We start from the raw sequence: 12896 nt of genomic DNA on the forward strand, positions 1-12896 counted from the left end.
CTTTCTTTCTTTCTTTCTCTTGGTTTTTCGAGACAGGGTTTCTCTGTAGCCCTGGCTTACCTGAAACTCACTCTGTAGACCAGGCTGGCCTTGAACTCATCCGCCTGCCTCTGCCTCCCAAGTGCTGGGATTAAAGGCGTGTGCCACCACTGCCCGGCAAGGGAGGTGTTTTTAAGAGCTAATGTTTTTCCCCTTCTAGTTCCCCAAAGAGAAATGAGTTGGTCGTTTTGAGAGTTTCCCAGGTGTGATCACAGCATCTTCTCTAGCCCAGCCTCCTCCAAAACTCCACTATATAACCCAGGCTGGCCTGAAACTCTAGAAGTTAAGTTACAATGTGCCTCAGGCTGCTGAATGCTGGGATTGCAGGTGTGGGACAACATCCTACCACAGCACAGTAGATTATATACCCTGCCAAAGCCACTTAATTTGCATATCTTGAATTGCTGATGGGGCTGGAACTCAGAATTCTAGTCAGAATTTTAGCTGCTTGTACTTCCTCTTCTGTGAATCTTCTGTCCTTTAGATTGTTCTGCTTAGTGGTGTCAGGACAGACTGCAAGCTGTGGCTAGCCAGGTGAGCTGGCTTGTAACTGAGAGGGACATTGTGGAGAAAATGGGTTACAAGGAAGTCTGCAGAGCCTGGCAACAATGCCCCTCTGATAAAGGGCCATTGCTGGTGGTAGCTAGCACTTGGCACTAGCTGTGATTTATTAGACTACCGGTCTCGAAGCCCCAGATGTATGAAGAACTGTGTCCGTTTTACAGAGGAAACTGGTATTGTGTGCCTAGAAGCGTAAAGGCACTTGGTCCAGAGACATGTCCACTCATGAGTGGCACTTTCACAGAAGCCCCAGATGGTAGGGGACACAGATGGGTTGTCTAGGAGCCTAAACATCACGCGCATGTGGATGTCAAGACCACTGGGTGAGGCTTGATGCAGATGAACTTGCCCCACCGCAGCTAGCCAATGGAGACCATTGGTACAGACACCTGTTTGGTTTCTCCCACTCCTAAGTAGTAAGATTTATAAGAAGTGTCTTTTCCTTAGGCAACTGTTACATCTGTGGCTGTATCCTTAAGCAAACTCTATCTTCTCTTACAGACCATGGCTCCTTGGCCCGAGTTGGAAAATGCCCACCCCAACCCCAATAAATTCATCGACGGGGCCTCAGGTCCACAGTCTAGTGCACCTGCCAAAGACAAGGAGGCCAGCAAAAGTAAGTGCCACTCACCCATGGGACAAGCCTCCCTTGAGGACCCATGGAAATTCCGCTCCCATTCCTCATGGCCTTTGCTACTTTGTTTCAGCAAATGACAGCGGGACTCCTGTAGCCAAGATTGAACTTCTACCTTCCTATTCCGCCCTGGTTCTCATAGAGGAGCACCCTGAGGGGACTGACCCCTGGGACCTGCCTGAACTCCAGGACACTGGGATCAAATGGTCAGGTAAGTGGATGTCCAGCATCCAGCAGAGGCCAGAAAGAGGACCTAGCCTGTTCACAGCATTTACCTTTGTAAATGCTGTCTCCTGTACCAGGGTTCTAAAGCAGAATAACTAGGGGACTCTTTGAAAGAACAAAGTACCAGGGAACAAGGTCATGACAGGTTTTGCATATGCTGGTTATGTTAGGCTTTATAAGAGGTGTTGAGAATACATCAAGAAGACCTGGGGTGAGCAAGAGCTTATTTCCATTTCAGGGGTGAGGTTACAGCACTCTTTCCCCTCTGACTCTCTAGACACATACAGGAGGGTTCAGCAGTGGAAGACTGCCTCACATCCAGGCCTTGATATAGAAGCCAGTTGGTAGAAGGGAGAGCTGTTATGCAAGCTTCCTTGCTAAGCATCTCTGCCCCATCCTTAAGGACTGTTGTGCCTTTCCTCTTACAGAGAGAGACACCAAAGGGAAGATTCTCTGCATTGTCCAGGGAATTGGGAAATTCATTCTTCTCCTGGGGTTTCTGTACTTGTTCGTGTGCTCCCTGGATGTACTCAGCAGCGCCTTCCAGCTTGTTGGAGGTAAGGACCCTAAGGCTGGAGGTGGGTTACTCTTGACTCCTGATTTTTCAATTCCAGTGGGCTTCTCACAGGCCCTCTCCTACATACTTCAAGATGGCTTTCAACCCTTATAGAGCAGAGAACAAAGCAGCTAAGTGGCTCTGGATTAAGCTAGGAGCCTGGGCTGGACCTAATGTCAGCTACTAGAATCCTTTCCATTGTACTCAACCCCCAGCAGGAAGCTGTTTGACTCCCTTTATCTGGAGGATCCCTGCTGCCTCAAGGCTTCTGTCTAGAGAGTTTGAAAAAGGAATGGTCCCTTAGGCCAAATCAAGTAGGAAAGATCAAAGCTGACCCACAGTAGATCCCTTCCCTGGTCTGAGCTTGGACACATTGGCCAGCATTCCAGAAAGCCCAGAAAATGTTCATGCATGCTCAGTTAACTTTGGACCCTCTCTGGGTGACAACAGATAGATAGCACACTGAGTGACCCTGTCTGGAATAGTCCTCCCTAAGGTCCCTCCCACATGGAAGAGATGACCAAGGCTCAGAGGTCACTTACTAACCACACTTTAAACACAGCCTGTAATGAACACAGTAGGATTCCTGAGCACTGCTCAGGGTAACACAAAAAAGACTGGTTTTCTTCTGCTTTTGCTGCCTTAGGCTAGATAGAAACAAATAGTCTTTTTGAGACAGGGTCTTTATGTCACCCTGGCTGTTCTAAAATTCCCTATTTAGACCAGATTGTCCTTCAGCTTTTCTGTCCACCTGCCTCTGCTGTAATTAAAGGCATACACCACCTCATCCTTCCCAATCCTGTTTTAGGACAGGGTTCACTATTTCTGATTGGCTTCCGACTCATGGACATCCTTATGTCTCTGCCTCCCAAATTCTGAGATTAAAGGCATGGGCTACCATGCCTAGCTGACATGATTGTTTGACCTAAGAGATGAGGGGTGGATGGTAGGTCACTCGTTAAGGGGCCACATTGTTGAGTGTAAGTCTCCTTACTAACCTTTAGGGACATTCATAAGGGGCCTGGTCTTATGGTTACCTTAGACAACGTACATACAGACTGTAGGCCTCCATTATAAAATGGGTTGAGTGAGGAAAGACTGAGGGTCACATACACTCCCAAAAGACTCCTGTAGAATTCAGGCTACAGCTTAAGGCATTAGGGACTAGAGGATCTACTTAAAGAGCTTAGGGCCAGGTTCTTGAATAAAGATGACTGGACAAAGTCTGGCTGACTGAGGAGTGGAGGGCGGAAGTTAAAGATGGTAAGAATGGAGGCTCACATGGACAAACAGCTTCCCTTTCAGGACAATGCAGGGGAAAAAAAAACAGGAAGAAAGAAACGTGGCCAAGCTGAGTTGAGGGCTGGGTTCCTACTCTACAGCCAGCCAGCCTTGCGTGGACACTTGGGACTCTGGCACCATTCACAGCCACCTTCCAGTGACCACTATTTGTCTTCTAGGGAAAATGGCGGGCCAGTTCTTCAGCAACAACTCCATCATGTCTAACCCCGTGGCTGGGCTGGTGATAGGGGTACTGGTGACGGTCATGGTTCAAAGCTCCAGCACGTCTTCTTCAATTATTGTCAGCATGGTCGCTTCCTCACGTGAGTTGGGGACTTGCTCTCTGGTTTATAATCTAGGCGGCACCACACTTATCTCCCCATCTTTTTTTCCCCTTATGGTAGTATTTTAGCCAAACTTTAAAAATTTTTCTACATAGTAAGTTTTGAGGCCAGCCTAAGTCAAACCACACAATATTTTGAAATAAATAAATGTGTCCTCAGCTCTGAGGCTCATCCGTTCCCTTAATCACACACTGATTCCTGGGATCCCGTGAGATGGGGGGACAGAGGGGCTTTACGGGGGGTCTGCTGGTATGCTAAAATTATATCGAATAACGGGGTACATGCAGATTTAACTCCCCTCTCTGGATTTTAATAGCTGTGCAGTGCTATGTATGACACACCACCTCACAAAGAATCTGAGAACTGCTTTCTAGAATAATTAGCTGGAGTGTGTTCATCCCACACTAGGGTGTGTGGAGCATGACTCCCCTACCTGCAAGTTCCTTTATTTACTGTTCTTTTTTTTACCCTTCAGTGCTGACCGTGCGGGCCGCCATCCCCATCATCATGGGTGCTAACATTGGAACCTCCATTACCAATACAATTGTGGCACTTATGCAGGCAGGAGACAGAAATGAGTTTCGAAGGTAGGTGATTCAGGGCAGGTTTTGTGCCCACTATTTGTGCCCACAATGCCCTTAAGGTGTGCTTGACTGCTAACCTGGAGTCTCTATAGAGTCCAACGAGGGTTGGGAATCTCAGATTAAAATCCACTTAGTACTTACTGATCTGTAAAGCTAGAATAATATCCAGCACCAATAAGTTATTGTAATGATTAAACAGCCATAAGAGGCAAGCACATGGCATCTTCTCACTCATGGAGCCTGAAAAGAAGCACCAGCTAGACACGTACTGCTGGGTGGTAGTCTTAGCAAGGCCAGTTGGGTGGAGCAGACTTTGTTGTCTCGCTTAGTCATAGATAATTATAACTTCCTAAAACTCTCATTTTAGGCTAGCTCTGCTAATACTATCTCTTCACCTGTAAGCCAGCATGGGCAAATATAGCTTATGACGTGTGAGGTACGAAAATAGGGCAGTTGGAAATAGACAAAGGGAAACCCTCTGTCTCAGTGTCAGAATAGGAATGAAGGACATCTCCCAGCTTCTTTTCTGACCAACCAGCCACAGACTCTTCCCAGAGCTTATTAAAATATAGAAGTGATTCCCAGCTTGTCTATGATGCCATCCTGGTGCGGTCAAGAAGCTGGCATTATAGCCAGTTTTGGGGGAGAATGTCATGTTTGTCGTGTCTGCCGGTGAATCAACAGGGGATGCTATCACCGTGGTCCATCTACCTGAGCCACCTCTCATTTGGTCCCTGATGACATGTCTTGATGGACATGATAACACACATTAAGACAGGCACTCTCTAATTTGATCACCTCATGAAACCAGACAGCCTTCCCTATATCCCCCACCATATTCATCTTGAAGCCAAAGGAGACAAAGTGATGTCATTGACTGGCCCCAGCCAGGATTCCAGTTAGGTTTCAGTTCTGGAAAAGTTTGGCTCATCTTGTTTATACCATTGCTTCCTTGTAGCCTATAGACAAGAAGCCTAAGTAGGACCGAATGAGTTGCCTACGTGTTGGGATATAACTGACTTAGCTTACCAACCCCCCCCCCCCCGAGTGTGTACATTTCAGTGTGCTTTGCATAACCAATATTGGTTATATGTGGCATCCTTCTTGAAGGTTTGGGTTATTGCCTTAAATAATTACTGTATCAACTGGTTATAGAGCTCCTGTACATTTTACCAAGCACCAGGAAATCTGTGAATCATTTTCTATGTCATCAGCAGTGTATGAAAATGTCTTTGGTTGCCTTCTTCAGGAAGAATGAGACTCTGTATACTAAGCACACCTAGTGGTAGTATTTTCAGTTTTTTCAAGACAGGGTTTCTCTGTGTAGTCCTGGCTATCCTGGAACTCACTCTGTAGACCAGGCTGGCCTTGAACTCAGAAATCCACCTGCCTCTGCCTCCCAAGTGCTAGGATTAAAGGCGTGCGCCTCCACTGCCTGACTGAAAATGTTTCTAAAAAGAGCATTTTAAAACTTTTATTGAGGAAAAAAAGACTCAGGCAGAGTTGTTGCTTTGTTGCTTTTTGCCTTGCTTGGCATAGTTTCTTAACTTGAAAAGTTTTTTTTGTTTTTTGTTGTTTTTTTGTCTCAGAAGTTTGCGAATTGAAGGTTAGGAACTCAGGAGCTGGAGAAATGGGTCAAGCACTTATTTTTCTTTCAGAGGATCTGGTTTCCACCACCCATAGGGTGGCCCATAACTGTAGTTCCAGTTTCTAGGCTTCTGATGAGACTTAAACTGGCATGCACATACACTCAGACATACACATACACAGTTAATGGTGGCCTTTCATCCCAAAATTTGGGAGTCAGAGGCAGGTGGATCTCTGAGTTCAAGTCCAGGACAGCCAGAGCTGTTGCACAGAGAAACCCTGTCTCAAACAACCCTCCCCACACCCAAAAAAGAGCTCAGTTGTTCAGGAAGTCCTGATTGTCTGCCCCACTACTCTCTACCTTTCAAAAGACAGGTTGCCTTCCAAGCAATTTAAAAAGTGAGTGGTCTAGGCATGGTTAAAGAGGTGGCTCCATGGTCCTTGTTGGTCTTGCAGAGGACCTATGTTTGATTCTCGGCACCCATATAGTGACCCTCAACTATAGTAACTCCAGATCCAGGTGGCTCAACAGGCATGGATGTGGTACACATACAGAAAATCTAGGGAAAACATTCATAATTCTAAATCTTTATTAATTTTTATTGTGTTTGCCTTTAATGTGTGTATGTATGCACCATCTGCATACCAGGTGATACTGAAATTGTGGGTTCTGGGAATCAAACCCAGGTTCTGAAGAACGGCCAGTGCTTTTCACTACTGAGCTACTTTTTCCAGACTTAAAATTTTGGACAAGGAGGGCCTGGGGGAAGTCTTAATGCAGTTCGGCTATACAGTGGCTGTTAGGATTCCACTAAAATACTATACTGGTCAGCAAAGTCTTCCTAGACCAGCCACCTGTGTGTACTTAGGTGGCTGTCTTGCACCCCTCCCTCAGAATATAATATGGCTCTGGTGGCTTCCTTTCCACAGGGCATTTGCAGGGGCCACTGTCCATGACTTCTTCAACTGGCTCTCCGTGTTGGTGCTCTTGCCTCTGGAGGCTGCTACCCATTACCTGGAGATCCTGACTAACCTTGTGTTGGAAACCTTCAAGTTCCAGAATGGAGAAGATGCCCCAGACATTCTGAAAGTCATCACAGACCCCTTCACCAAGCTCATCATCCAGGTAATGAGCATGTTAGTACAGCTCACATCTCCATGAGCCTAAAGAGGCCAGAGAGCAGGACATATGCCATAGGAGGCAGCAGTTAGGGATATCTGTCAGTGCCACCCATATTTCTTTGACGTAGCTTGGTTTACTCTATTAGGAGTGGGGGGCTAATTGGGTGAGGGTAGAGGTACTTCTGAGAGATAAGCAGTGAGCATATTGATGGTTATTCCTCTTTCCCAGCTGAGGCCAGTCATGCCTTCTGATCTTTGCTCTGTCCTAAATATGGGTGGAAAGGACCTGCCAGGACTTTGACTTAAACAGTTGGTCTCTACAACCTGCAGGCTATCAGTGCCCTTACCATATAGTCACGCTCTGACACTCCGCCAGTTCCTAGGGCAGTGGTGCTCGGCCTTCTTGATGCTGTGACCCTTTAATACACTTCCTCATGTTGTGGTGACACCCCAATCATAAAATTATCGATTTCCAATGATCTTAGGTGAACCTTAGGTGTTGAGAACCATAGGTTGAGAGCCACTAGCTCTAGGGGCATAATGCTGTCCTCAGCTGGAGGTTGGGACTAGGGGAAGGTATAGTTCTTTACGTATAGGGTGTGTCCGGTGGCTCACTTTCACAGCCAAGGCCCCCTGACAGCAACCACTCTGTCAGGCATCACTTCTGAGGATATGCTGACCGATTCCCCACCCGCATTGTTCCCCTCAGCTGGATAAAAAGGTCATCCAACAAATCGCGATGGGTGACTCGGCAGCCCAGAACAAGAGCCTGATCAAGATCTGGTGTAAAAGTATAAGCAATGTGGTAAGTGTCAGAAAAGTGAATGTCAACCGAAGGGTTCACAAGCAGCAAATCAGAAGTCAGGGAGGGAGGAAAATTGGGCAACTGGAAGTCACATTTGGCCTCTGCCTTTGAGGGAGACAGCCACCTTCGCATTACTGGTAGATGTGCACAGCTTGGCCTGGTATAATGCTCGCGTGTCTCACTGAAGGCTGACTCTTTGGCTTGTTTTAGAGACCGTGAACTCTGTGCCCCACAGCACAAATGTAGACCTCAGGGGCATCACACTTTCCAGACTGTTTTCTGAGGAGACACACATCATGGCTTGTACTAGGAACGTGCTGCGTAGTGTGGGTGCCGCTCACCCTTAACTCTGGGGTGGAGTCTACATGTGCATGCATGTTACACTAAAGGCTGGTGATAAAATAAAAAAAAAATGAAACAGATTTTATTTGTCCCCAAGGTTCCAAGAGATTTTCAAAACAGGGAAGGAAAGCACCCTATGATGGAGGCATTGTACAGACCCAAGGATAATGTCTAATTTGGTCCCCACTTAGTTATTTCCCACCATGGTTGCACCTCATGTTTGTCATTTTTGTTTAGACTGAGATGAATGTCACCATCCCCTCACCGGATAATTGCACCTCTCCTTCATATTGCTGGACTGATGGCATACAGACCTGGACCATCCAGAATGTGACCCAGAAAGAGAATATTGCTAAATGTGAGTGGGAATTGACTGGCTGGCCAGCTGGGTGGAGCCCAGTGATTACTATGCTGGGCCTTCTGGTGACTCCCTGCCACCCGAAGAGCTTGTGATGGGATTCCACAGTGCTCTCCGTGTGCCTTAGGATCCCTTTGTCAATAAGTCAGGGGTAATTGATGGCTTGGTTTGATTATGGGGTCTGTTTACTTAACGAGCCCCCTCTGAGCAAGGCACTAAGCCCACCTGATAACTTGTATATTTTAGGAAGCCCTTCATCCTTTTTTTAAAACTTTTTATTTATTTATTATATGTAAGTACACTGTAGCTGTCTTCAGACACCCCACAAGAGGGTATCAGATATCATTACAGATGGTTGTGAGCCACCATGTGGTTGCTGGGATTTGAACTCATGACCTCTGGAAGAGCAGTCAGTGCTCTTAACCACTGAGTCGTCTCACCAGTCCCCGCCCTTCATCCTTTTAAGCTTTCTGGAATCCCACTTTCTCCCGTATCCCACCACCATGTTTTGGTGTGATTATCCCTGCAGATTCAAGTGAACTGGTCATCGCTGATGCCTAGCTGCTATCTGTCAGAACTATGGTTTGGTTTCTTGGATTTGTCACAAGGGCTACATAGGAAGGACTTTAGTTATGTCTCAGTGCTTTGTAGTAACAATCACTAGTGAAAGCATCAAGGGGTCCAGTGGTAGAATTGGGCTGGGCACCAGGGCCTGCCCAGCACAAGCTCAGTGGTTTAAGGAGTGTTTCACTTTCCAGTCTCGTAGTGTAATTTTTTGTTAACACAAACCAGGGTCAGGCCTGGTGGTGCCTGCTTTTAATCATAGGAGGTAGAGGTAAGAGAGATCAAGTTAGTCTCCCTGTTGGAGACCAGCCTGGGCTTTTACCAGATCCTTTCTCAAAAAAAAAAAAAAAAAAAAGATGCTGGAGAAGTGGCTCAATAGTTAAACTCACATACCGCTCATGCAAAGAACTGCAGCTTACAACCACCTTGTATGTCAAGGGTAATTCTGACTTCTGGTATATATAGGTACCCAGCATGGGCATTCACAGACAGGTGTGCACTCAGCCAGGTATGTGCACACACACATACACAATCTTTTTTTAAATGGCTTATTAAAAGTTTTCTTTTTAAAGTTAGCAAAACAACATTGTGTGTCAAGGCAAGCTGCAAAAGATACCATATGTCTAGTTGCCAGGCAAGATTGTTTCCATGAGAAAGAAGGAATAGATAACAATCTGGACAGGGTGGGCCCCGACTTCCTGACAAGCCTGTTTGTGTCTCTTCAGGTCAGCACATCTTCGTGAATTTTGAGCTCCCGGACCTTGCTGTGGGCATCATCCTGCTTACCGTCTCCCTGCTGGTCCTCTGCGGCTGTCTGATCATGATAGTCAAGCTGTTGGGTTCTGTGCTCAGGGGACAGGTTGCCACTGTCATCAAGAAGACCCTTAATACTGGTAGGCCCAACGCTTGAACTCTGTTTCTAGCCTTTGGGGATGGTCGTGTGTGTGTGTGTGTGTGTGTGTGTGTACACTTGAGTAGGGCCCTGAACATATTTACATCTCAGGGTTGTCAGGAGAGGGATCCCTGTGCTTAGGTGTTTGTCAGAACCAGGGCCCAATTTCATGCAGACAGTACATGTGTGAGCTCATAGCTCATCCCCGAGTGTGCAGTGATACCAGGCCAGGCTGAGGAGGAGGAGGTGTATTTTTAGATCCATCTTTGGCTTAATGTGAACTTGGCAGGATGATGTAGATTAGGGAAGGGTTTTAGAAAGCTACCTGATAATTTCAGGTCACGTGTGGGGTTCACTCACCCTAACTTGCTCCAATTCTAAGGAATTACCAGTGGTCCCTGGTACTCATGACATGCCCTCTTTCTTTGTCTTCCAGATTTCCCCTTTCCCTTTGCCTGGCTGACTGGTTACCTGGCCATCCTTGTGGGGGCAGGCATGACATTCATCGTGCAAAGCAGCTCTGTGTTCACCTCTGCCATGACACCACTTATCGGTGAGGCTTTGTCCCTGGCTTCTCCACCAGAACCCCATTGCCTCTTCCCATGATTACTGCTGTTGCTGATGCCGTGTGTTCTATGCTTTCTCAACAGGTATTGGGGTGATCAGCATTGAGAGGGCATATCCACTCACGCTGGGCTCCAACATTGGCACCACCACCACTGCCATTCTGGCTGCCTTAGCCAGCCCGGGCAACACCCTGAGGAGTTCCCTCCAGGTCAGCAACTGCTACTGGGCTCTGGGTGGGATAAAACCTGTCTGTGGTTTTGCAGACAGTGGTTTGTTTTGAGTTCAAGTCAGACTCTCATGAAGCCCATGCTGGCCCCAAATTCATAAGAAATGGCCTTAAGGGGTCCTGCACCCTCTGTGCTGGGATTGGATGAACACTGCCATACTTAGCATGTAGACCATTTTCTAATTCACTCTGTTATATCCATAACTAAGGATAGCTAAGATACTGGGAGAAGCCACAGGGAGTTTTGTATGAGGACAGTCAAACATGGGTTCCTAAGAGGTGGGCATGTAAAACATCTACTCGGCCGAGACAATGGGCCGAAAGCATGGTGAAGTGACAAGAAAACCCATGTCAGGTGACACCTTCAGGCCTGGAAGCTGAGCTATTCAGTGGGGTTACTTCTTTCTCTGATCTCCAGACAGTAAAGTGTGTGTTCACAAAATATACCGCTCTGCACACAAGGATGACCTTGGGTGACCTTTATTTCTTCCCACTCTCTGTTACAGATTGCCCTGTGCCATTTCTTCTTCAACATCTCTGGAATATTGCTGTGGTACCCAATCCCATTCACCCGTCTGCCCATCCGTCTGGCTAAAGGCCTGGGCAACATCTCTGCCAAGTATCGCTGGTTCGCAGTCTTCTATCTCATCTTCTTCTTCTTCCTGACCCCGCTGACAGTGTTCGGCCTGTCTCTGGCAGGCTGGCCAGTGCTGGTGGGTGTGGGTGTACCCATCATTCTCCTGGTGCTCCTGGTCCTGTGCCTCCGGATGCTGCAGTCCCGCTGCCCTCGCATCCTGCCCCTGAAGCTCCGGGACTGGAATTTCCTACCCACATGGATGCACTCTCTGAAACCCTGGGACAATGTCATCTCCCTGGCTACCACCTGCTTCCAGAGGCGCTGTTGCTGCTGTTGCCGCGTGTGCTGCCGTGTCTGCTGCATGGTGTGTGGCTGCAAGTGCTGTCGCTGCAGCAAGTGCTGTAGGGACCTGGAGGAGGAAGAGGATGGAAAGGAGCAAGATATCCCAGTCAAGGCTTCTAGAGCCTTTGACAATGCAGCTATGAACAAAGAATGCCAAGATGAGGACAAGGGCCAAGTGGAAGTTGTGAGCATGAAAGCCCTGTCCAACACTACAGTGTTCTAGGGGCACCTAGGAGTCAGGGGTGAGGAGGACCTAAGTCCCATGAGATCCACCCCTCCCATAGGTGTCTCCTGCCACCTCACTAGGATTCCTGATGAACAGATAGATAGTATCAGCCTATAGGTGAATTGGACTTATCTCGTTCCCTGCTTCTCAAGTGCCTTCCTCTCAGAAGACAATACAGAGAGATTTAAACTGTGACCCGTGACCGTGACCCCACAGATGACCACATCCACCTCTGGCCTATAATTCGTTCAAAGTCCATCCTCACCCAAAGGCCAAGTGTTAAGGGAGGCATTAGGGAAGGTTCTGGAAAGATCCAGTGTAAAGAATATTTGTAAATATATGTACAAAGCAGTCATTTCTTGGTTAAAAACCTCAGTCACATCTTTTTTTTTTTTTTAAATCAAAGTCTACTCCCCCTACCCAATAGCTCCGCCTATTCATCCCTGCTCCAGAACAGCTAAGTTCAAACACTGAGGTAATGGTTTGGAGCCCATGGGTGTGAGTCTTTCTAGCTTATATTGTAGGACATGCTCTCCATCAAGGCTTCATCTGGTGTGGTCAAGCCAAGCAGTTGACCACAGTGTCCTTCTCTTCAGCTTCCGAGATGGAGCAACGTATGATTGGGGTTCATAACATGTTTGGCTCATATTTGGTTCCTATGCCTAGGTTTCTAGACCAATTTAGAATAGGAGGCATTGTGGCTACAGATTAATGGTGTTCTTAGTCAGTGTGATATTCCTGATGGAATCTGTAAGACCTGTGTAAGACCTATGTCCCAAGCCCTCTCCACTGCTGCTGGGATCATCTGCTTATGAAGGGTCTGTTTGTTTTGTACAAGGAGACTTTCTGGGCCAGCTTTTAGTTGTCTGTTTCATCCGTCCACTCACCTCCTGCTCATGTATTCATTGATCCTTCCAAACAAGTTCCAACCTTCCCTAGATGACCTTTGTCCTGCCCCTTCTGTGCCTACAAAGCTCCAAGGGAATTCTCAGGAGGGAGGAGATGGGAAACGGTTAAATGCCCTTAGAATCAAGGTGAGGCCAGTAGGGTTTGGAGTAAAGGGT

General features: G+C 47.2%; 1 protein-coding gene across 1 annotated transcript in view; it reads left to right on the forward strand.

The window, feature by feature from the left end:
* Positions 1-11829, forward strand: part of Slc34a2 (solute carrier family 34 member 2) — a 19708-nt gene extending 7879 nt beyond the window's left edge. Inside the window, exons 2-13 of the mRNA XM_028765328.1 lie at positions 1102-1216; positions 1308-1445; positions 1888-2016; positions 3476-3619; positions 4116-4227; positions 6742-6937; positions 7643-7738; positions 8318-8438; positions 9728-9895; positions 10331-10447; positions 10545-10669; positions 11194-11829. Of these exons, the coding sequence (XP_028621161.1) occupies positions 1105-1216; positions 1308-1445; positions 1888-2016; positions 3476-3619; positions 4116-4227; positions 6742-6937; positions 7643-7738; positions 8318-8438; positions 9728-9895; positions 10331-10447; positions 10545-10669; positions 11194-11829 (2094 nt within the window). The 5' untranslated portion in view covers positions 1102-1104. The remainder of the gene's footprint in view (positions 1-1101; positions 1217-1307; positions 1446-1887; positions 2017-3475; positions 3620-4115; positions 4228-6741; positions 6938-7642; positions 7739-8317; positions 8439-9727; positions 9896-10330; positions 10448-10544; positions 10670-11193) is intronic.
* The last annotated feature ends 1067 nt before the right edge of the window (positions 11830-12896 follow it).

The sequence above is a fragment of the Grammomys surdaster genome, unplaced genomic scaffold (genome assembly GCF_004785775.1).
Source record: "Grammomys surdaster isolate TR1022 unplaced genomic scaffold, NIH_TR_1.0 150, whole genome shotgun sequence".
NCBI classification, from domain to species: Eukaryota; Metazoa; Chordata; class Mammalia; order Rodentia; family Muridae; genus Grammomys; species Grammomys surdaster.